General features: G+C 42.3%; 1 protein-coding gene across 2 annotated transcripts in view; it reads left to right on the forward strand.

The window, feature by feature from the left end:
• The first annotated feature begins 6,465 nt into the window (after positions 1-6,465).
• The window catches only part of LOC117580689 (diacylglycerol kinase 1), a 35,557-nt gene continuing 19,320 nt past the window's right edge, over positions 6,466-22,702 (forward strand). The window contains exons 1-4 of one of the 2 annotated variants that reach the window (XM_034267318.1): positions 6,466-6,787; positions 10,416-10,549; positions 20,550-20,633; positions 22,108-22,193. In XM_034267318.1, the coding sequence (XP_034123209.1) occupies positions 20,555-20,633; positions 22,108-22,193 (165 nt within the window). In that variant the 5' untranslated portion in view covers positions 6,466-6,787; positions 10,416-10,549; positions 20,550-20,554. The remainder of the gene's footprint in view (positions 6,788-10,415; positions 10,550-20,549; positions 20,634-22,107; positions 22,194-22,702) is intronic. The other variant, XM_034267326.1, reaches the window with a different exon arrangement.

Genomic DNA, 22,702 nt, shown 5'->3' on the forward strand with positions numbered 1-22,702 from the left:
TAGCATGATCTAGTGGTGGAAAAGGCTAAGGCTAATTCTGCAAATTTCCCAAGGGTGCTTACATTTTGAAATTTTATTTTACTCTTTCTTGAGTGATTGGAAAAACTTGAGGTGAAGTTAATTTAAATTTAAAGTTATTTAAGTAAATATAGATATTGCACTAAATGTTATTATTATATGTTAAACCACATTAGTTTATAAATGTATTTTATATCATTTAAATTTAGCATTTCCAAGTGATGAAGAATGGCAGGAAAATGATTTGTTCCCGTTTTGGCAATATATTATTACTGGTAGTGAGTGCTTCATGCTGGATTTACATCTGCACCAAATTAGAGATTAATAGGCTTCTACTAAATGCTCCGCTTTAAATTTATGTAAATTAGTTTATGTTAATGTGATTTGCTGGAAAAACCCAAATGCCAGTGCACCTTATTTCTTGTAGCATAACTTTAGGCTGTCGGTGTAAACAAACATGCTTACATAAATATGTACAAATTTTACATGCATACCACAAACCCATGTGTATTTACATTAAAATAAAATTTGACAATTGAATTCACAATTTAGCCTTTTGCTTTAATTTTTATATAGAATACCATTTTCAGACCAGAAGTCAATAATTTCTCTCGGACTAAATATATTATGTAAATGTATTTTTATTATGTGTATAATTTTTATTGACCATGAATTTTCAGCTTAAGGGTATTGCAGGTCAACGATAATCTATATCCAGAGCTAACACTTGATCAATAGACCTAGACTAAATGCATTTGTACATTCAACAATTATAAATAAGAAGAACATAGTCTTGATGATTTTTTTCAATGGGCATTATGTGCTCCACTTCCAAATGTTTCGTGTACGATGTAAGGATTATCAGACATCAGATAATGTAAATGTAATTTACAACATCCTTTAAATGTAGAATTTCTATTATTATTCTTAATTATTTTTTTTCGCGATTTAGGAATATTTTTGTACAGGTTGTGCTTGAGGTCTATAGATCTATCGTAGGTCTATATCTGAGGTCGCAGCGGCAGTGTTTGCTCTGTTTTAAATGAAAACTCACAAACCTTGTCACAATTCTATTATGTTATAATTCAACTTCAACTTAATTGATGTAGCATTATTGCTTGAAGCCTATTTTTGAGTATAACGCAGATGCATAATAGTAAAACTAGATAATTTAATCCATAATTTGCAACATGTCAATATACATTAAAAGCCGATAAAGTCGGTGCATAATTTAATTAACTTTAATGTGGAAACCTATATATTGTGCAGAGTTTTGCAATTTGTATACCGACCTCAATAAATACTTCTTGTTTTTTTTTAAAATAATTTTCTAACAGCCAAATACTTTTCATTGTCGTACTTATTTTTTGGCTGAACATCATTTTCCGCTTGATATTGATGCCCAACCCAAGGACTTGTTTTTGCCTTTTGTATTTGTATTTGACAACAGTGGACTGGGCTTGGATTATTTAAAGCAGCAGAAATTATAAAAAAAAGTGGTCTATCCAGCCAGAGCATCGCCAGTCAGTCATTGACGTCACACAATTATGGCTTTCTGTTCTGGGGAAGCACGGAGAGAGTGGCTGCAACATTCGCCCCAGCTTCCAAAATTAAAACGAGCGTAATGGCTCCTAAAACAATTACACAACGAGGAGGCACAACTTTTATACCCGGTACTTAGTCAATATATCTGTACCTCCATTTTTTTTTTCGAATTTTACATTTTTTCTACATGTGCCGCATGTAGATCTACATCTACAGCACATCTCCCGCCAACGCGCCGACAACGCCTGTGATATCACTTGAGTCTTCGCAACCAATTTGGTTACTCTAGCTCTTATAGTTTCTAATATCCAGGCACTCATCACGACAGACGGACAGACGGACGGACAGACAGACATAGACTCGTGTATTGATGTAGATTAAGAACATACATATATTATTTATGCGTTACATTGCTCCAACCACAAATACAATATACCTTACTCTTACCTTACACTTACTCTTCGAGCACCGGGTATAAAAAATGGGCACACATTAAGGTTTCATCTCCTTCTCCGATTATTTTTAATGGAGATTATTGAAAAAAAACGAGAAGGGACGTGTGAGACGCTTCTTACGCGTCACAACTTTGATACCCGGGACTCAGTACTACATCTGCACCTTGGCGGTTATTTGTCAAATTGGACATTTTTTCTTCATCTGTCATCTACATCATCAACACACGCTCCTTTAGCTCGCCACCCTCCCCTAGAGCCACACACTGCAGAGTCAGGGCAAAGACGCGGCAGAGGCAGAGACGTGTCAGAGTGTGAATGAGACAATGTGAAAAAAACAAATTTAAGCTGCGGAACGGGGTGGGTTTAGCCACTGGAAATTAATTTCTTCATTGTGGCTATAATAATGATCAAATCGGATTCCAATTTGGTGATCTGATAGATATGGTCATTTACGGAATGGCGTGGAAGGGCGGGGCTAATTTTTTAAATACACTGGTTTCAGTGTGAGCATATAGCAGTCTGGATGCAAAATTCGGTGGCTCTAGTTCTTATAGTCTCTGAGAACTAGCCGAAAAACAAGACGGACAGACGAACATATCGACTCGTCTATTGATGCTGATCAAGAATGTGCGTTACATACAACCGTTATTCGCACAAATACAATATACCCTATTTACTCTTCGAATACCGGATATAAAAACCCAGCTGCATCTGTCGTAAAGCGGAGAGTGGTGCTGCACGGGCTTATGATTCAATTAGGCCTCAGCCCAGACCATCGAAATGTCATTGTCTTCGGTGGCGGTGGCGGTGACGGTGACCCTAGCAGCCCTAGACCTACACTGCAAGCTCCTCCTGGATTTCGCTGGGAGTGTTGCTCGTCTTATGTCATCCTGGTCTGCGCAGGGCTTCCTTTCATACTATACCAAGGAGTGGTGGCGAGGGAGCTTTGTCGTGCAACAAACGCTTCAAGTGAAATCCTATTTACTTGCCAATTTTACATTCGAGTGCACAGTCGTGTCGGGTCGGGTCTGGTCGGTGACGTCAGCACGATGGTTAGGCGCCACATCAGAAGCCAAAAACTATGCTCCTATCTCACTCTCACGCTCTCACACACCACACACATACAAAAACACACACACACAGAGTAGTTGCAGAAAAAACGCATAATTTCATTACCAAAGCTCGAGGTTTGTTTTCAATGATGTCATATGGTCGCTGCTCTGGCCGGAAGTGTGGCGAGTCCTGGCCAACGCAGGCGCACTTCCGCTTTCTCTTTCCGCCTCTCTTTTTTGCTTGGTTTGTGACGTCATAATTCTCTTAGCAAAATGCCCTCTCTTAAGTGTGTGTGTGTGTGTGCGTTTGTCTCTATTCTGATGTTTGTGTGAGTCCAGCAGCTGTTGTTATGGACATGTCTTTGCCTGTTCATTTGCGCTGCCTACTGCCCCACTATGAAGGCTTATCCCTAAAGCCGCTTGGCTTGGTTGCCAGGACATTGATGGGGCAGGACATTAACCTCAAGGCTCCCTGATTGAAATATTAAATTACGAAGCAGCAGCGCTTTCATTTTTGATAACATTTTCCAGTAATTTGTTGGGATGGATACTCGCTCGTGTGTTTGTATTTGATTTTGCCCAAAGGCTGCACGCACACTCACCAGAACAGGGACGAACGAATGTAATGTAATGCAAACAGTGTGCAAATTTTCTTTGCCTATACTCGTAGCCATTCGTCGGTCTCTCCCCCTTTTAAGCCATTAGTTCTGAGGCACAACGAAAGCCAAACAAACAAATTTGAGTCAAACAAGCACTTAATGTGCCTCGTTCTTCCGCTGTTCCGCGGCTTCCCTATAACGGTATGCCGCTCTTCCGCTCCATCTGCAAGTCGAAACTCGATTGACATTGACGCAAACGTAAAATAAATCAAAACACAAAAGTACTCTTGTAAAAACATGAAAAGTTTCCTTCTGCATGGCCAAGTCGCCGAAAGTCAAAGGGAGCGGGGCAAAGGAAAAGCCGATGGCTGCATAACAAATTTATGGCCGGAAGTGATTTTCGCTGAAATCCAATCAATAAAAAATTATGCTACTGCTAAAAATAAAAGCAAAGCCAGCGCAGACCCACGGCCAAGCCAAAAGAGACGGAGGAACAGCAGTAGAGCCGAGTTTCGGATGAGTTCAGATCCAATTTCTGGCCCAGCGGGAAGATGGCGGCTGGTGCCTAAAGTAGGAAACGATAAAATGGCAACGACTCCTGCATGGCTGTCGCTGTCTGAGTGTGAGTGTGCGTTTGCGTGTGAAAGTCTGTGTGTGTGGGTCTGGATTCACAGTGGGAATATCTCGATGGCAAAAGAGAAAACGATGGAGAGAGGCTGGGGCTGAAGTGGCAATCTGCTGTAAAACGCTGAAAGATTGCCGCAAATTTTAGGCGTAGCATGGGAATGAAGAGTAGAGGAAACTGAGTCCGTATACATTTATATTCATACAAACATATGTACATATGTATTTAAGTATATAAAACAAGAGGGAGCAGCACTATAGTTGATATTCGGACTATAAAATACCCACTTCCTACAACTAGATGTAGAAAAGTTCAGTTGAAATCTCCAAATGTGAGAACAATTACAAAAGTAAAGATCTATGGCAATGTTTGCAAAAAACGTACCCATAAAATGTAAAAATAATTACCAGATTTGTTGTATAGTGTTCCTTTTTGAGTTCAAACTTGCTCATTCCATATACCCTCGTAGACTACGAGTACTGGGCCTTGAAATGCTATGGTTTCTTTGCCTTTATCTATGCTCCCTTCAGGCCACCTCCTCCTTCACAAAGCCATACATTTTTATACTGGAATATTTTCAAAATAAATGAATACTGAGGAGGAGCTTCCTTCTATGCGTAAGGACTTCGATTAAATGTAAATTCGATTAGTGATTTTTGATAAAGTTAAGATGGCAACCAGAGCTCTGAACAAACGTTTTTTTATTTGGTGTTTTATTTTATTGGTTGTCGAAGCGCTAAGAAAACACTGAAAGTATATATTTTTGCTTAAATTAAATGTAAAAGAAAACCTTGTCAGGTTTTAGGTTTTCGTGGGTTGTTTGATTTTTACTACTAGATAAAAGAAAATAGTGTCCACTACTTCTCTGGCTCTAATATTGTTTTGTAAGAATTTAAATGTGAATTAAAACCACACTACAGGACTTAACTGTATGCGTAGAAAGTTACTCTGCAAATATTTATAAATATTAAATTTCAGAGCAGAGCTGAGCTGAGCAAGCAGAGGCTATTCCGGCTGGAGTCAAAGTTATGCGCCATTCGAGATAAATCAACAGAAAGCTAAATGCAAACGAGGGCAACACCAACACCAACACCAACGCAGATACACACACAAAGTTACAAAAAAAAAAAAATAGGAAACAGCATCAGTGAAATGAACAGCAACAATAACAATGCAAAGAAAGAAATATTAAACAACGGGGCACCGAAGTATTTGATACACTCGCGTAGCCATTCGTTATGGGCTCTTCAACAAAATTCTCTTCGATTTTCGCGGCTATGTGAGACATGCTTTTAAAGCGAATAACTTTCTTTCAAATGGACAGCCGGAAAACAGACGGGTGGGGCAGCCATAACCTGCATCAACTCGATGATGCCTGCATGAGTTTGACCTTCTGCCCAAAGGGTATAACAATAACAAAGACAATCAGTAAGCAAGAACAAGCAGAGCAGCGGCAGCGTCGAGCAAAGGTGGAACCCATTAACACAGGCAAAAAGCGCTTGTGAGAGAAATGTGAAGCGGGAGGACAAAAGCGGTGCAAGACGAAATCTGAAAAAGCACAAATTGTTCATTGGCTAATTTATGGCCACAACTCACATATACACACACACACACACACACACACACATACACACACACACACACACAAATACACACACACATTAGTAGACATTAACTCGTGCAATTTGACCAAAATGTGAGTTCAAGTACGATGCCGTCTCAGTGACGTCATAAGCAGCCGGAGCTGGTGATAAGAAAACTGCAGTCCATTTCTATGCACGACACACGCAGACAGCATCCACAAAGAGAGTCGCAGCCACAGCTCAGGTAGCGAAGAGAGCGAGCGGGAGACAGCAACAGCAATCTGTTAATGGTGGGACGCACACCCAAAACGCAATCCACACATTAAAAGAGAGCCAAGGAGAGTGAAAAGCTTTTTAGTGCTTTTTGGGTAAAAGTATAAAAGGAACCGCAGAAGCATCCACACGCTCGGTTCGTAAGTGGAACTGCCGGCGAAAAGCAACCCAGAGAAAGCTCCTGCCCCAACAAGCCTCATTTCTCCCCCGAGCCAACAACAAAAAACACCAGCAAAAGAGTTAATAAAACATTAATAAAACACAGAAAAACAAATATATTTTTGTATAGAACGGTAAAAATGTAAAAAAAAAACAGAGAAAATGTAAAAAAAAAAAATAATAAAAAGTGCGCGAGTGTTTGATAAAGACGAACTGTTTTAAATGTTCAAAAGTAATGACATAAATTACGTGCCCAAAATTAGTTTAAACAAAATCGGTTCAACATTTGCCATGTGCGATAAATTAGCGTGAATAAATTGTTGTTACACGAAAGGAACTGCGCAGCAAAATATGCTAGAAAAACGTACGAAAAGAGCTACAGTGGCAGCCATAAGTGTAAGCAGCATGCTGCAATAATAAATTAAATAAAAACAGCAATAACAGCGGCAGCAACAAGAGGAAAAGCCAGCAGCCAGAGGTAAGAAAATTAACCCCCAGGCAGAGGGGGAGGAGGACCACGAATATGTAAATTTGTGCCGTGGCAATACCCAACACGTATCCCCATTTCTTTAGACTCTGAACAGCCAAAAGAGCATTAAGCAACAGAGTAAACATTGGGCCAGAAAAGCCATTCGAAAAGCCAGGAAAATTATGACATAAATGCACAGTTGAACAGAGGAAAACCAAAACAGAAATAAGAGGTGGAATGTGGATGCGGGAGGGGGAAATTTCAATAAATATTCAGGGACCGCGGCAGGCTATTTTATTAACCTGGCCAATGCATTCCATTAAGCAGCAAATAAATTTCGACAGTCCAATGAGAGGTGGATATCTGTGGTCCGAATTTTCAACAACTTTCAGAAAACACACAGACAGCCGACAGACAGACAGACAGTCAGTCCGCCGGAGTGGCAAGCAGTCGTGGGAGACGGCATCTGATTCGTATGCCGCCAAATATTTTATTTGATTTCGCTGTTAATTTTCGATGGCCAGCGGTAAAAACTGCTTTCCAATTAAACGCCTTTCGTGGAAATTCCGTTTGCGTCTTTGGGCAGGGTCCATGCCCATCTCCATCCCTAGCGACCGTCCCGGCCAGATGCCCATTTCCATTCCCGTTCCCAGTAAATTTATGATGCTTCCCTGGCGGGTTTATATTATGTTCCAAACGCTTTAAATCGTTTTAGATGTGTTTGTTTACCATAGTAAACAGTTTCATTGGGCTAGCTTTTCACATTTTTTGATGGGCAGATGGATGGAAAGCTGCCACCTAAAATATTTTCATGGCGATCTCTTCGATGGGTTGTCTTTCATCCACAGCGGGAGGTGGTCTTTGTCAGGGCGTTAGTCAATTTGCATAATTAAAAGTGTCAAGCAATTTTCCCAACACCTGGTAACGGTCGGGAAAGGCGGAAAAGGATCGGAGAAAAATGAAAAAGGAAAAAGGGAAATCGGGGCAGTCAGGTTCCGGGCGTCGAAGGCAGGGTGCACGTCCTGCAATTTGCGACTGATTCAATTATATTTGCCCATCCATCGTTGCAACCTTTGCACTGTCCGTGTCCCCCATGCCACTCCACTTTTCGCACACATGCATAATTCGATTTTCCGGCATTAAAAGGTATTCTTCAGCGTGATGGAAAGTGGAAAAATAACTGCACCAGCACCATGGCGTATTCACTGTGATGGAAAGCAAAATAAAAAAAGGCTACCGCCATGGAATGAGTGATTTTCAAACTTTAAAAAGTTTGCTCTTTGTTAACGGGCACTTTTTTATGGGGAAATCCAATCATATTCTCACGTTAAACAGCACAGAATATGTTCGTTTACACTTGGCTAATTCACAGCTTAACTATTACACACCTCAGTTTTCATTATTTCTTTATGTTTCGGTGAACATTAACACGAAAAATCAAATCAAAACACAAGGAAACTGCACACAAGACACAAATGTGATTACAGAATAAAGCAGAGGTTTAGTTTCTTAAAGTTGTCTTTTGGTTAGAGAATGCTACAAATGTGTAGGTGTATGAATCTGGTGGCAAATCCAATTACAATACATTCCACTAAATCTGCGCATTCTGCCTCCCCCGTTTGGGACATTTTGATAGTGCGGCGGCTGCTGCTGCTGCTGATTTTGATGTGTTTATCTGGATCGCTGTTCGTTGTCGGTCTAATTTGCGATAAACTGACACAAGATTGCAGCTACTTTATTCAAATTATGTGATAAGCCGCAGCGCGCAGCCCGCTAAACAAACAAAGTGGCAACGAAAATAGCCGCACGAAGAGCACGACGGAAAAAATGTGACACAGATCCCAAGAATCCCGAATATCCAAATGGCAGAACCTTCACTGTATCTGAAAGAGGGTGCGTGCAAGTGAGGCAAAAACCTTACCCAGGGGCGTGGCACTGTATCGTGCTCCGCTTTGCTCTGCTGTGCCGTGCCGTGCCTGTGGTGTGGAAAGATATGCGAAAACCACACGAAAACCCCTCCAATAAACAAGAAAAATCAAGAAAAGCCAGTGTCTCGCTCGTCTTCGTTCATTCATGTAATTTTTGTTGTTTGCCGTGTACTGATTAGAGGAGTGCCGACTGATAATTTGCATTGCTCAGAGCGACCACAGATAGAGATGGGGATATGCCACGCTGATAGAGACGGGCAGATAGTGGGACTATGTACGAGTACTAACGAGAATTTAATGGGACTGACTTATCTGCCGCTTGTGTTGCAATTGGATGTGGAGGGTTCCAACATCGATCAATATTTATGTTGTAGGAAAATCATGTTTCGCAGCTCCACTCGAACAAGTGCTCCACGCACTCTTCTCCTAATTGGAGCCACACATTTGAAGCATAACCCATACGCCTCTCAGCACTGCAAATTAACTTCTCGCTTAACTTTATTATAGTTTTTTTCTCTTCATTTGACCAGGCCGCTTTGTTGGGGGGGGGGGGGGGGGGGGGGGGGGGGGGGGGGGGGGGGGGGGGCAGCGTCAACACAAGCTGATTTCAATTTCACGCATTCAAAAACTAGCAAAATATTTCTTATTATTTATTAATATAAATAATATATATGAGTATCTACATAAATGCTATGTATTTATGTATGTATTTAGTTTGCTGAACAGTTTTTCCTATGCTGAAACATATGTTTTCCAAGCGGGCCGAGCCACAAAAGCCAACAAAAGTTGATCCTTCAACTACGGCACAAATGCACAAAGCCGGAAATATGTACACTGAAAGAAGAGAGGAACTTTACAAATATTTGACCTAAGGGGGATCTGAAATTATTACAAATGAATGGAGGATATACGTTTCAGTCAAAACTGAGAAATTCATATAATATACTGCTGAAATACTGCTATTATTTATTCCGAGTGTCGCTTCATATTTTACCTACACCACCTATACCTATACCCATACCTATACCTATACCTATACCTATACCTATACCTATACCTATACCTATACCTATACCTATACCTATACCTATACCTATACCTATACCTATACCTATACCTATACCTATACCTATACCTATACCTATACGCAACTTATATTGTTTCCCGTTGCCGGACAAAAAAGTTGTCCTCTCGGATTGTGGAAGACACTCAATTACAGTGGGAAATGCGATGAGCCGGAAGTTGTGCAGGGAACCTGATATTAAGATAAATGTACTGGACAAATGGGGAATAAGAACAGAAAGGACGTCGAACAAATGCAAGAAGTTCGCTGAAATGATTGTGTGTTTTGTACATTGTTAACTTCTTGCCGCAAGCAAACACAAATTAAATAAATTATTAATTTCCTTCTTTTTTTTTAAATAAATTCTTTGTTCACCTTTGTTCAAGTTTAAGCCCCCTTTCATAAGTGGCTTATTTCTAATTCCAGCAGCAAAAGACAAGAGTTTGAAGAACAATATTTACGGGCTTTTCTTTGCTGCCAGAGAAGATAGATAGAGCACAATATTTGACTAGCCTCAAGAAGGTCGCAGCAGTATCTTCCAAGTATATATTTATGTACATAAATATGTAGACGTATTTGCTAAGCAGATTTCCCCCACAACTTCCGTTCACAGTGAATGAGTTTCTCCGCTTTAATCTCTTTGCAGAATGCACTAGAACCGGCGGACCTAGCCCTGGACCCTGCTTATCCCCCAAAACTGATTCGTAGGAGCTCCTATCCTGCTCCTCTGGCCTCTATCTTTCCTCTACCTTGAAGCCCCTCAGAAGAAGCAACCGAAAGGTATGTAAACATACTCGCACTCGTATAAATAGCCAAATAATTCGTCTGGCTCTTTCGGGTGCCATATTTGGGGCTCATCACGGCAGTGTAAACAGTCCCCACCAATCTGTCTGGGACGGGCCTAACCCGCTCGTAACCCCAGTGCCTGTTTGCCGCGGGCCACCAAAAAGGTTACGCACAGAACATAAATTATTTACTGTACAACAGAACACACTGAATACTGAAAGCTGAATGTTGAATGCTGAATGTTGAATAAATACGGCTTGTTTGTGGCTTTGGGCTCTCAGGAATATGCCGTCTAAATAATGTAATTCAATTTTGTTGCCACTTCTATCAACTATCAGTATAATGATGAATGTTGTATCTGCACTAAGAGAAAAACTTGTACAATTGCCACTAGGTGTGATAAATGGTGATGGTTTCCTACCTGATTATTGATTAATTAAGGGAATCCTCTAAGAAGGTATAACTTATGGTAGACTTTCTTAGCGAATTGTCTGAACCTTGTCTATTATTGGTTCTGATTTGTAGTTATCTCTTCAGTATCTTCTTTTTGTTTGAGAAACACTTTCCGCTGGGGTTCCAAAATATCTCTGAGTGCATGTGTTTGGCTACTTTTACGGCACATAAAACACTAATAGGAAAGCCATCAGAAAAAGGGCGATAAAAGTTGCACAAATTATGGTCGTAAAACAATTTATCAAATTTTTGTGACATTCACAGTCCAATACATGCACACACACACACACACACACATGTCAATAATTGTATGGACACAAGGACATGCTCATTAGACGTGCTCCGGGGCGTGGCAGCCAGCCCACACACACACACACAGGGGACAAAAAAATGTTTTAGTGCAATAATTATCTCACTCACTGTTGGCATATTGAAAAATGGAAATAGAAATGACACGAAAGCCACAAGGAGCTGTATTGGTGACGCCATTTTCTGTGTCTGTGTGTGTGTATATTATTTGCTGTCCGCTTTTAAGAGCCCTGCCCTGCCCTGCCCTGCCTGACCCCATGTTAATGAGATGCAAATAAGGCTCATGTGCGAAAACGATTTGACCGAGTTGGCATTTGGTTTTCACCATTTGCCATTTGGCCATTGGGACATTTGCATACGTCCGCATAGGATGCGGATAAGCGTGTGTTAACGGATAAGGACTCGGACATGGGAACCTTTGGAATATCTTTGCATTACGAACCCAACAACCACGACATCCACAACGACAACGTCGCTCACAAAGTGACGGGAAGGGGGAGTAAATGTGATAATGGCGCCTGACAGCCAAAAAGCGGGGAAGGAGCTGGGAACGGGCACGCAGCGAATGGTTGTCCTTTGTGTGTATAGCAATAACATTCACACATCGGCAGAGCGGTCTAGCGGTTTTTGCACTGAGAAAAACATAAAGAAAAATAAGACAAATTCTCAGCTAGAATATTTGACCATTTATCAGAAAAAGAACCAGATACCAGAGACAATCTGGAGCTGCGCAACATTTATTTTTATCAGTGTATCGCCATAATATCGAACGCTCGATTGTTGCAAAATAAAATGATATTACGCCTGCGTATGGTCGGTATGCTATCATAGAGAAAGGAACAATGTTGCTGGCTTTGAGGTCCTTCTCCTATAATCTATTCAACTCAGAGCTGTTCCAAGTAGTCATTTCTTTGCTACCCACAACAAATGCCGATTCATCTTTACACATATTAATGCGGGACACACATTCCCTATGGCTGTTATACCCGTCCGCCTGTCGGGTGTGTGTCAAATGTGTCTGTCAAGGTTTATTTCCCCCTTTCCCAGTTTTTCTGGTTTCGGTTTCGATTTTGTTGTGAGTCTGACGGCGCGTGGCACTCCAATTAGGCGACAGAATACCTTCAATATTTTGTCATGTCTTCGATTTATTCGATTTATTCGAATTTCGAGTTCAGTTGAAATTTGTCTCTTCCCATCACTCATTTCTTTCTCATATGTCACCAAGGACAACGAACGAGTGGAAAATGTACTTCCAATCTTTTGGGCGTTGCCAATGATGATGATACGAATACGAGAAGGAGAAGGATGTGGTGCAATGTGCAGTCTTGAATGTCATTTTATTGACACGTATGAATGAAGCTGCGAGAGTTTTGTCCAGGCTTCCGAAAATATTGAGGTGAAGCACCATCAATTGTTCATTTATTCCACTCGGCCTCCCCGCCGCTTGGCCAAAAGCAAATACACAAACCCGCCGTTGAATGTCAATAAACTGAACCCACTACCCAAGCACTCACTACTCACATTTACACCATACACTCACAGCAAACCACTCACTCGTACATTCTCAGCACTTATTCACACACTCTCATATGTACATATGTATGTACGGGAGACAAATCGACGTCAACGTCAGCGGCGACGTAACATTTCAATGGCCATTTTCGATGCGGTCGAAACTGGCTCTGACGTCAGAGAGCGACCGTAGACCCCGTACCGGGGGGTGATGTGATGTGATGAGTGCTATACACTCCACACCCGGTTACGAGATTCTTGTGCCACACAGATTTATACGCCTTGCCTGTGAGTATCTCTTTCCCTCTCTCTCTCCCTCTCTCTCTCCCCTCTCTCTCTCCCTCTCTCTCTCTGTGTGCGTCTGTAATTTGGGGCAGCCAAAAAGCTTTTGCTATTTCAGTTTCAGTTAGTTGTAGTCGTAGCTGCAGGCCACAGCAGAAAACCCAAACCCAAAACCAAACACGAATCCTAATCGATAGGAAATGATTCTATATCTCAGTGTCTGGCGGCGGATGTAGGGAGCCGCTGAAATCTGGCCTCAAGTCTCAGCTAAAGCGAGCAAAAGGCGTACGAGTATTCCCTTTAATTTAGTGCCAATGAAATTCATCAAATATTTGGCATTCGAAAGGAGGAACATCCGTGTAAACATGCGGACATGACAGCCACTGAGGAAATCGTAATACAAAAACAAAGCCAAACAAAATCTTGAGGAAATCTTTTCTAATTGTGGCAATTTAGTCAAGTTGCCAGCCTCCCCGATTGCCAATGCTCCTTCCTTCTCTGCCGCAACACTATCCCACCTTTGGGCTGCATGGAGCTTGGAGCTTCTCTGCCAGGTGTGTGCCAATGTCTAAGGTTAGCCATAAGATCATTCTGTATTTTTATATTCGCCGAAAGATGCGGACGCCTCTCCATGGCCCATCCCATCCCATCCATCTGTCTGTCCAACTATTTGTTTGTTTGTCCGTCTGACTATTTTTATATTCGTGGGCCTCCAGCATACGGCAAACGGCATATGCGGACCCAGCCACGCTTTCTGTTTATTGAAGACAAAACCGTTTTTATTGTTTTAAAAATTATTTTCGGCACCCCATGAACATGAACATGAGCATGAAGATGAGGATGAGGATGAACACACCTACCTTCCCGTGCAAATACTCCTAGGAAGTGGGGCAGTCGTCATCAATTTCCATTTGAAGGCTGTCTGCCGTCGATCAAAGTGAAAAGTCAAAGACTGTGCGCACACATAAGAACATAGGGGGAAAATCACAGAAATCTCTCCAGGAAACCCAAGCGGAAATGTATATTCGCACAGGGCCCGGACTCTATCAAAAACAGATGGAGAACCAGTTCCATGGATCGCTTAGGAAGAGGTCGCTTAAATTCTGGTCTTGGGTCTGGTTACAGGGGACTCCTCCACAAAGGAGAACTTCGGCTTCGCTTTCCCTCTGACCCGTGGCGTTGCTGTTGAGTGAGGACTTTGTAGCGAGGTTTATTTTTAGCATAAAAACGTTTTTGCAAGCATTAATTACGCATTCATGGCACGTTCACGGCGCGTTCTGAGCGTAAATCAAATTAAAAGTTTGCCCCTTGGCCTGCACCACGTTCCAGTCAGCACTTTGCCCCGATTCCGGATCTCCTCCTACTCCTCCTTTGCCTCTGCCATACGTAACAAAGCAAGTTCAACTGTTTAGTCGCCCAATTAACAACAATTAAATCCAGCAAAAAACAAATCCAAAAGAGAATGAACTGTCTGAATCATTTGGTGCTCCCCGCTCTGGCTATCTCCGTTTGAAGTGGGGGCCAAGTGGACCATTTCTCATGGTCAGCCCCATGGAAAACTAAAAGCAAACAAAAGCAAATTGAGCGAAATGTTTGCCCCCCACTCAAGGCCATCCAATTGCAGAGGTCCATATGTACATATGTTGGTATGTACGAATATGTATCTCTGGTGGGGGCTGGAACTTTGTTACCTCTTCGAGAAGGGAATTCCACAATAGTTGATGGATAGACTTCCTCTGAACAATCTCCATAGCAATTCGTCAGTCTTTGATCCTATAAGTTTAATTTTTATTCCATCAACTTCATTATTTCTATTTCTATAGTGGTAGACGCCACTGAAGTTCCATTTTGCGAAGATTGAAAGTTTGTATACGAAACTTGTAGCGGAACCCACGCGCAAATCTCATTTGTATTTAATTTTGTCATTTTTCCATTTGGAAGCGATTGGCCGTCATACAGTGTGCACTTGATCCTCGTAAAGACAGGACGTGACATTACATGCCGGGCTCACAAAAGAGATGGGATGGTGCCACGCCGCCTCACAGGGTGCCGGATTCCGAGGATGAGTGGAAAATGCATGGCGTCGGATGCAGACAATAAATTTGATTCAATTGCTGTCAAGTGGACTGCAGGAGGCAGTCGGAGATGGAGATGGAGACGGCGAGTGAAAGCTATGCGTTGGGCTCCGTCCATTCTTGTTCAAAAATAGTTGTCATGTTCCTTTGTCAGAGCAGCTCCCAGTCGCCGTCGCCGTCGCCGTCTCTGTTGCCGTTGCCGTTGCCGTTGCCATTTCCATCGGGTCTTTATGTGTCTCCGAGTCCGCGTCGCCCTTCACCGCTTTTGCGGCAGCTGATTGTGCATGACCAGTATTTGATAAAGGAGCTCAATACACACACACACACACACTGGTTTACGTGTACGTGTAGTTGCATCTCTGGCTAAAGAACTGAAGCGAAATAACAATGACAGAGAGCTTTTCTTCGCTTTGGTCTCCTTCTTTGTGCCATGTCACTTTCCCCACTCCGACTCCCTTTTCCTTTTGGAACTGACAGGCGGAAGTGGGCCGCACAAAGCGAGAAGCGATAGGAGCCGACGCGACGCTTAAGAAACGTTTCCAGTGCGATGAGCGAGAGGAGGCGGCATGGTCGCCACTTCTGTCAGAGTGAGGGAAAAATACAATTGCATTTTATTCCGGTGCCACGCCCACACCGAAGTCGATGCACACTTTTAATTGCTCCGGGATCCAGTTGTGTCCTGTCCCTGTCCCTGTCTCGCTGCCTGTTGGGACATTTGCTGGCTGGGTCATCGACGATGTGGGTGTGGGGTGTGGGGCGTGGGCGTGCTAAGCTGACACTTTATGACAGAGTTTAAGCCGTAGCTTACCACAGGCTGTCTGCTCTGTCCAAGCCCAGTGCCGCATGCAACATGCCCTAAACCCCCAGTTGGCCTGTAACCACATTTCATGCACCCAAAAATGAAAGCCAGCAAGCTGGTTTTTTCTTAAACAAAGAATTGTACACTGAGCTCAGCTCTTTACACACAAAATTAATTGATTTAAACTGATATTTGTTCTTGATTATTTATTGGCAACGTGCTTCGAGTATAATTAATATTTTATATTGACTACATTAATATTTAATTGAATATTTGTGCAGATTTTTTGTGTTAAGCAGTTAAGGATTATGCGATTCAAACACAATTCAAACAGTTATTGGAGATAATTTAATGTCAGTATTTAATTCATAATTTAAATAAGTTCTTGTTCAAAAATAGTTGTCTTGTTCCTTTGTCAGAGCAGCTCCCAGTCGCCGCCGCCTTTTGATATGTATATTAATTGGATTTAATTGTATGTTAATTTATTGATAAAACGGACAAGAGCAAGCGGTTTAATTTACGGCATCGCGTATCTTATTCGACTTATTGGTGTACGAGGGAGCTCTTCCGTATACTCTTGATAAGATGAACTCGGAAACTGTCACCCCTTCGCGCCAAAAGTCTTGCTTGGATACGACATCATATGTAGAAGATGGAACTCCCAGCTTATAGTTGACAAACTTCAAATGGGAAGTGTTCGCATCCTTCCTGATAAGTTTATTGCAACATAACTCTTTGGGCGACATGTTCAACTTCTCGGCGACATAGTTTAGCAACGCTTTCTCCGTCGTTAAAGTTGAGAGTCGACCGACATGGAGATATCTTCTTTTGTCCCCTGCTGATGTTGAGGGCGTCTTATTTGTCGTTTCGAGGAACAACGCAAAAGGTGCCCGATTTTCGTAATCTCTAGGCACACAGTATTAAGACTACGGACTGTTGTGTATAGATCGGCCACTTTCTTGGGCATATATCGGGAAAATTGCATCCTGGATGACATGGGTTGACGCATGATTCTTTTGAAGATTCCTGGCTGCATGCTGACAAGATTCGGTTTTCGTTTCCAGCGAAAGGGGAAAACAATAGAGAATAGCCATGGCAACTTCTTCCAGGTACTGGCGGTGTACGCGGAAGCTCACACACGATTGTCTACTTGAATTTTTGCATGAAAACTCTGATTTTCTGTTCGACAAACAAAATCATGCATGATAACAACAATTCAAATAAAATAAAATAAATTTGTATTCAAATATAATTTTTTTTCGTTTATCAATATGCATAGGTACATATTCTTTTTTTGTCTGCATAATCCACTCCATGAACACACAGAAACTGAACTGAAAAGGCAATTGAGCTGGTGCTGGGTACAAACAATTTATTGATGCGCCTTCTGTGTCCTGTTTGACAGCAATGGATTTGCAATCATTCATACAATTCCTCTCGAATGCTCTTTAATCATTTAAAATTGAAAAAGAGCACTCGTCGACGGGGGATTTTCTTTGTTAACTGTTGGTAATACTTCCAATAATTGGTTGAATTGGCTGAATGAAGTGTTGATAAGTATAAGAGGCCTTCTCCAGAAGCTACTCAGAGGAATGAATCCATTCATATAAGCAAAAATCATTATTCAGTACAAAAAATTCGAGTTTTCGTTCGATTAATATTCATGGAAATCTGCACCAATATTTTCCCGATTAATATTCATGCACTCTCGTGTTTGGCGGATATGAATGGATAGTGTGGGGACAAACACATGAAATCATAAATCTCGTTTTAACAACTAATTACATTTCAAGGGGTTTGGTTTTAAAACAAACAAGAAAAATGTGTTATTGATGCGCTGGGATAAAATGATTTCCCTTTTTTTGTTGGTCAGCCATCAGTGAGGAGGAGGGAGTACCCATTAAACAGAGGGAAACCACAAGGCCAAAGGCCATAAAAAATCACAATATGCTGCTGTTTTATTTGATTTACTTTTATTATTGCCATGCCACTCAGAGACAGGAGGAAGCATCCCTCCTCAAGTATAATGATTTGGCGAGCAAATTTTGAGCATAAAAAGAAAGGAAAATGGCTCTGCGTTGGACATTTATGTGCTAGATTTTATGGCAATTTTGTTTCGGCTAAAACAATGAGAGCAGCAAGCCATATAAATGTATCATCGCACACATACATACTCGCGGTTATATTCAATCTAATAAAAGGACACACTGAATCGGAGCTGGAGCTGGAGCAGGAGCTGAAGCTGGAGCTGGATCTGATGCCCATTGAATGCGATTTAAATGGCCAGAAGTAAAAAGAAAAGAAACCAGCGGTCGCATAATCTAATAATATTTTATGTGAAGAGCATAAAAATCACAGCACGCCACTTGAGAGTCCGTTGAACTTGGACTCTCTGTCTCTGTCGGAATGACTCTCCACCACCATTCGCTCTCTAAGTAGCCAGCAACGGATGGATGGATGAAATGAAATGAAAGCAAAGAACATATCCATTGACCAACAAAGACAGCAAATATCCATGGCAATTTATTGAAGTTCTCTTGTCGTTGTCCAAGGACCATTAAGAGCAGAAAGCGAGTCACATTCGAGGGAGATTTTATGTTGATGACTTCAGAAAAAAAGGCACACACCCATTGCCCCTCCATTAACAAGGAAATTAACATTCTGATTGCGTATACGCCATGTAAGCTGTGTGCAATTTATTCTTGACTCTGTGGGGTACACAGAAGTAGTTGCGACTGAGTGTGCCCAGGAAACGCTTGGGAACTATTAGAAACATAGCAGGTTGCATACAAATTAAACACTTTCCTTTTATTTTTCGATTTTGGAACTAAAAACTTTCCTTGAAATAGTATTTTTCCTTGTGTCGGCATGTAACAGGTATCTGATGGTCGAAATGTGTACACTCACTCTGGGTTTCATACATTTATCCATTGGTATTTTCATTTGGATTTTCATTTGCATTTTCATTAGTTTATTATCCAAGCATTGTAAAAACTTTTAACGTGCTCCAGGCATAAATGCCAAATGAGCTGTGAATAATGGGGCATGGGGGCGGGCGTAAGGAATGCCGCGGCAGAGCCTAGGGATGGGGAAACTACTGTATAGATATCGAGTATCTGTTAACAGTTCTATTCGAAGATGCAATCACTGCGAAATCGCTAGTGAATTATGACTTTTATGGGTGGTTTTTGTGCAGAAATGTTACGCTTGCAGCAAGCAAAAGTGGAGCTGTGAGAGAATAAAATGATAAGCCAGTCCAATCAGTTGATTATAGCAATCTAAAAATATAACAGCAAGAGCGGCAGACAAAAGCTTTTGCAGCTAAGATTCCATGCGAAATGCATAAATAAAAACGTCAAATGGCAGGAGAGTAAAAATAAACGCTCCGCAAATTGGGAAGGCCCAAAAAAACAAAAGGCAAATGCCAACAAATACATATTGTAGATATGTACATCTGCATATATCAAATACGATTCCCGTCCGTTCCACCTCTGTTATTTCTGTCCATCACTTTATTCTATTCCTGTTCCTGTACCTCTACCTCTACCTTACACCTATGCACATACATATATGTAGATTTCTACCTACGAGTATATCCATTTTTCTGTCCATAAGTGCTCATGCGTGGGCGTTTGATTGTTCTACATGTGGATTTGCTACAAAATCCCATCAAATGGTGGACGACAAGCGACATGCGCCAATTTTCTGACGTCACAATTATGACAGAGCTGGAGGATGGGTGCGTGAAATGTGTCGCGGGGGCAGATCAAGCCAAAACATCATAATTATTATGATAATCATGATGAAGCTGCCGCTCTAACAAATGATGATTATGAAAATGATGACGATGATAATGGGGCTAAATAGTGACGTGTCATCTGTGCCAAATGACACACCCCCACACACACAGAGAGAGAGGCAAACTGCGAGGAAACTAAAACTGGACAATGGACATTTCAGTTTATATGCGGCACAGTGGGCCAATAGCATCAAATTATTGTACTCGCTCCCGGATTGGAAATTCCTTTCACATTTTCGAATATAATTCATCCAATTATCATCCATTTATTGACATATATTTACATTCTGGCATGTACTTTTGGGGCACTGTGTGACAAGGCTTCCATGTTGTGGCTGAAACCAACAGTTCGCGGATGTTGCCAAGCGAAAGGGTGGAAGTGCGGAAAGAGCGGTGTGGAGCTGTGGTTTGCGGGGAAGATAACATTTTTCAGCAATTTAGTTTTCAACGCACACAAAACGTATTGATTCTACCGATTCCCTGTTTCCCACAGGCACGTACGCAGTCAAAGCGAGCGACGTGACCACACCACACCTACACTCAGCCACACCACTATCACACCCATAACAGAGTAGCCATGTGAGACTGTTTGATATAAACGACCATGTCTGTATGTGTGTATGGAAATATAGTTTTGAATGTAAATGCAAAATTCGTAATGCAAGTTGCATTTAATTATGCGTGCTCCGGCTGATTGCTGGGGGGACATTTTTATGATAGAAACTACAATTTGTCATCACTTGTTATTTGTTCGCATACTTTCAGGCAACATGAACATTGGCGTCGCACCAACCAAATGGGATAAATTGTCGCCGCGCGAGTTCCTGCAGCTGCAGGAGTTAGCCTCATGTAAGTGCCAGCCAGCCAATCAAATTGAACATGTGACATTCATTCATCATCCTTCCATGCATACAACTACGACACAATACCAATTAAAATGTATTTCCTTTCGGCGAAACATCCTCCCATCAGTGCACATCCCGTTGGTGTTGCTCCGATTTTTAATTGGAATTAATTTATTTCGCGGCTGCCAATCAGCAGATCTCTTTGGCAGTAATTGCCTTGATTTCATGCCATTTTCTATCAGCAATGATACTCGAAAAGAGTCCGAGGCAGCAATGCATTTTCATAGCACAGGAGAAAGCATCTCTGACTCCACACAGTGTATCCTATACCTGCTGGATGTTACGTTCTCAGTCGTATAAGTATATTTTCTGTTGCTCATTCTGGTACATACTTTTCCACTCTCATCCGCATTCCTCATTCAGCTCACTGAGTTATGGCTGTCACTGTTTGATGCCCGCTCGAAAGAACTGCGCCAGAGCTGTTTGACATGGCAAAAGTGGTTTACCTGTGGGGCTGCGCTTTCCCAATTGCTGTCCGTCTGGGGGAATTAAACGAAATGGCAAAGGGGAGCGTTGAGCTTATAGATTATAGAATATTACACAAATAGCACAGTGGTAGGGGAGGCAGAGAGAGAGAGAGTAAGGGCTTGTTGGGGTTCTGGGAAAGGCATTGTTGGTTCGTGTGCTGTTTGCTTGCAATCTCTTAGTAATAGTAGTCCTGGCTCACCAAGGTAATCCCTGCCAGCTGCAGGAAGCTCCGTCAGAGCACGACCACTGACAGTAATAAGCATCTTGGAAAAACCCATTTCGAGGAAAAGCCGATAGGGGATGCCACGTGCAAGTGCGAGTGGGCGTTGCCATACGCGACGGGGCTATAGCTGCAGGTGAACATTGGGTGCACTTTGGTGTGCGGTCCCAAGAGCGTGGGGCAGGTGCAGCCCATCAAAAGTGTCAGCAGCAGCAGCAGGGATCAAGCAGCTGGAAGGCCGGTGAGTGGTGTTCTCTGGTGCAGACACATTTGCGGCTATCCGCAACACAACTCGCTCTCTCATTAAGTTAATAAAACCCAGAGTGCAAAATTTGGGGCGCCCCGGCGTGTGCTGCGGCCTCTCAGGCAACTCAAACGCATTCCACCGCCCAACCTCATGCACACACACACACACAACCGTACTGCTCCCACAACCCACCTTGTTTTCCATTAGTTAATTATACTTGCCCCGCGCTACAACCCCTTCTGTCCCCCCAATGGAAAGCAACCCAGCCCACTTAAGACGTCGATTCCACTGGCGCCAGTTGACCAATTGACGTTAGTCTATGTGGCCATGGAACGTGTCACTTGCCACTCGCTCAGTTGCACAGTTGCACTCGAGCAGGGACTGCTGAGCGACTGAGCGACTGAGCGACTGAGCGACTAAAACTTTGCATAATCCTTGGCTTACACTTTACACAATTATCTCTTGTTTTTGTTTCTCTTGCAGATTCCACACGCAAGCTGCAGGATGTGCTCCGAGAGTTTTGCTCACCCAGTGGGCCCTCGGCCACGCCCAAATGCATACCGGATGGGGTAAGTGGCATGGCCCAAAACTGAAATTAATTCAACACCGACGATATAATCCCCCGTCCCTGAGCAGTTACTCCAGCAACCCACGGATGGGGGGCACTAAGAACGATGAAAGGCGAATCAACTAGGGCACACACACGCACAGAGAGACAGAAAGACAGACTGACAAGGAGCATATATGTAGGGGATTTGGAATGGTTCTTCGACAGGCACACACACGGACACAAGGCAGGGGGCTGGCAGAGTGAAAGATTGAAAGTAAATCTCCCTATACGTACAATAAATCACAGAGTTTTCAAGTTTACGGCTGAATGCCGACAGGAAATTGAATCCCAACTGAGCCGGACTAAAGTTCCAACCTGCACAAGGACCACCTGTGACTGACTGAATACCCAAAAGGTTTTGTGCATAGCAAATTAATTTGAAAATGCATGCAAGTCCATCAATTTGTAGAGGGGTTTTGTAGCAAGAGAACAAGACAGACATTTTCCATTGTAATTTTATCTGGCAAG

Source organism: Drosophila guanche, unplaced genomic scaffold (assembly GCF_900245975.1).
Source record: "Drosophila guanche unplaced genomic scaffold, DGUA_6, whole genome shotgun sequence".
In the NCBI taxonomy this organism is placed as follows: Eukaryota; Metazoa; Arthropoda; class Insecta; order Diptera; family Drosophilidae; genus Drosophila; species Drosophila guanche.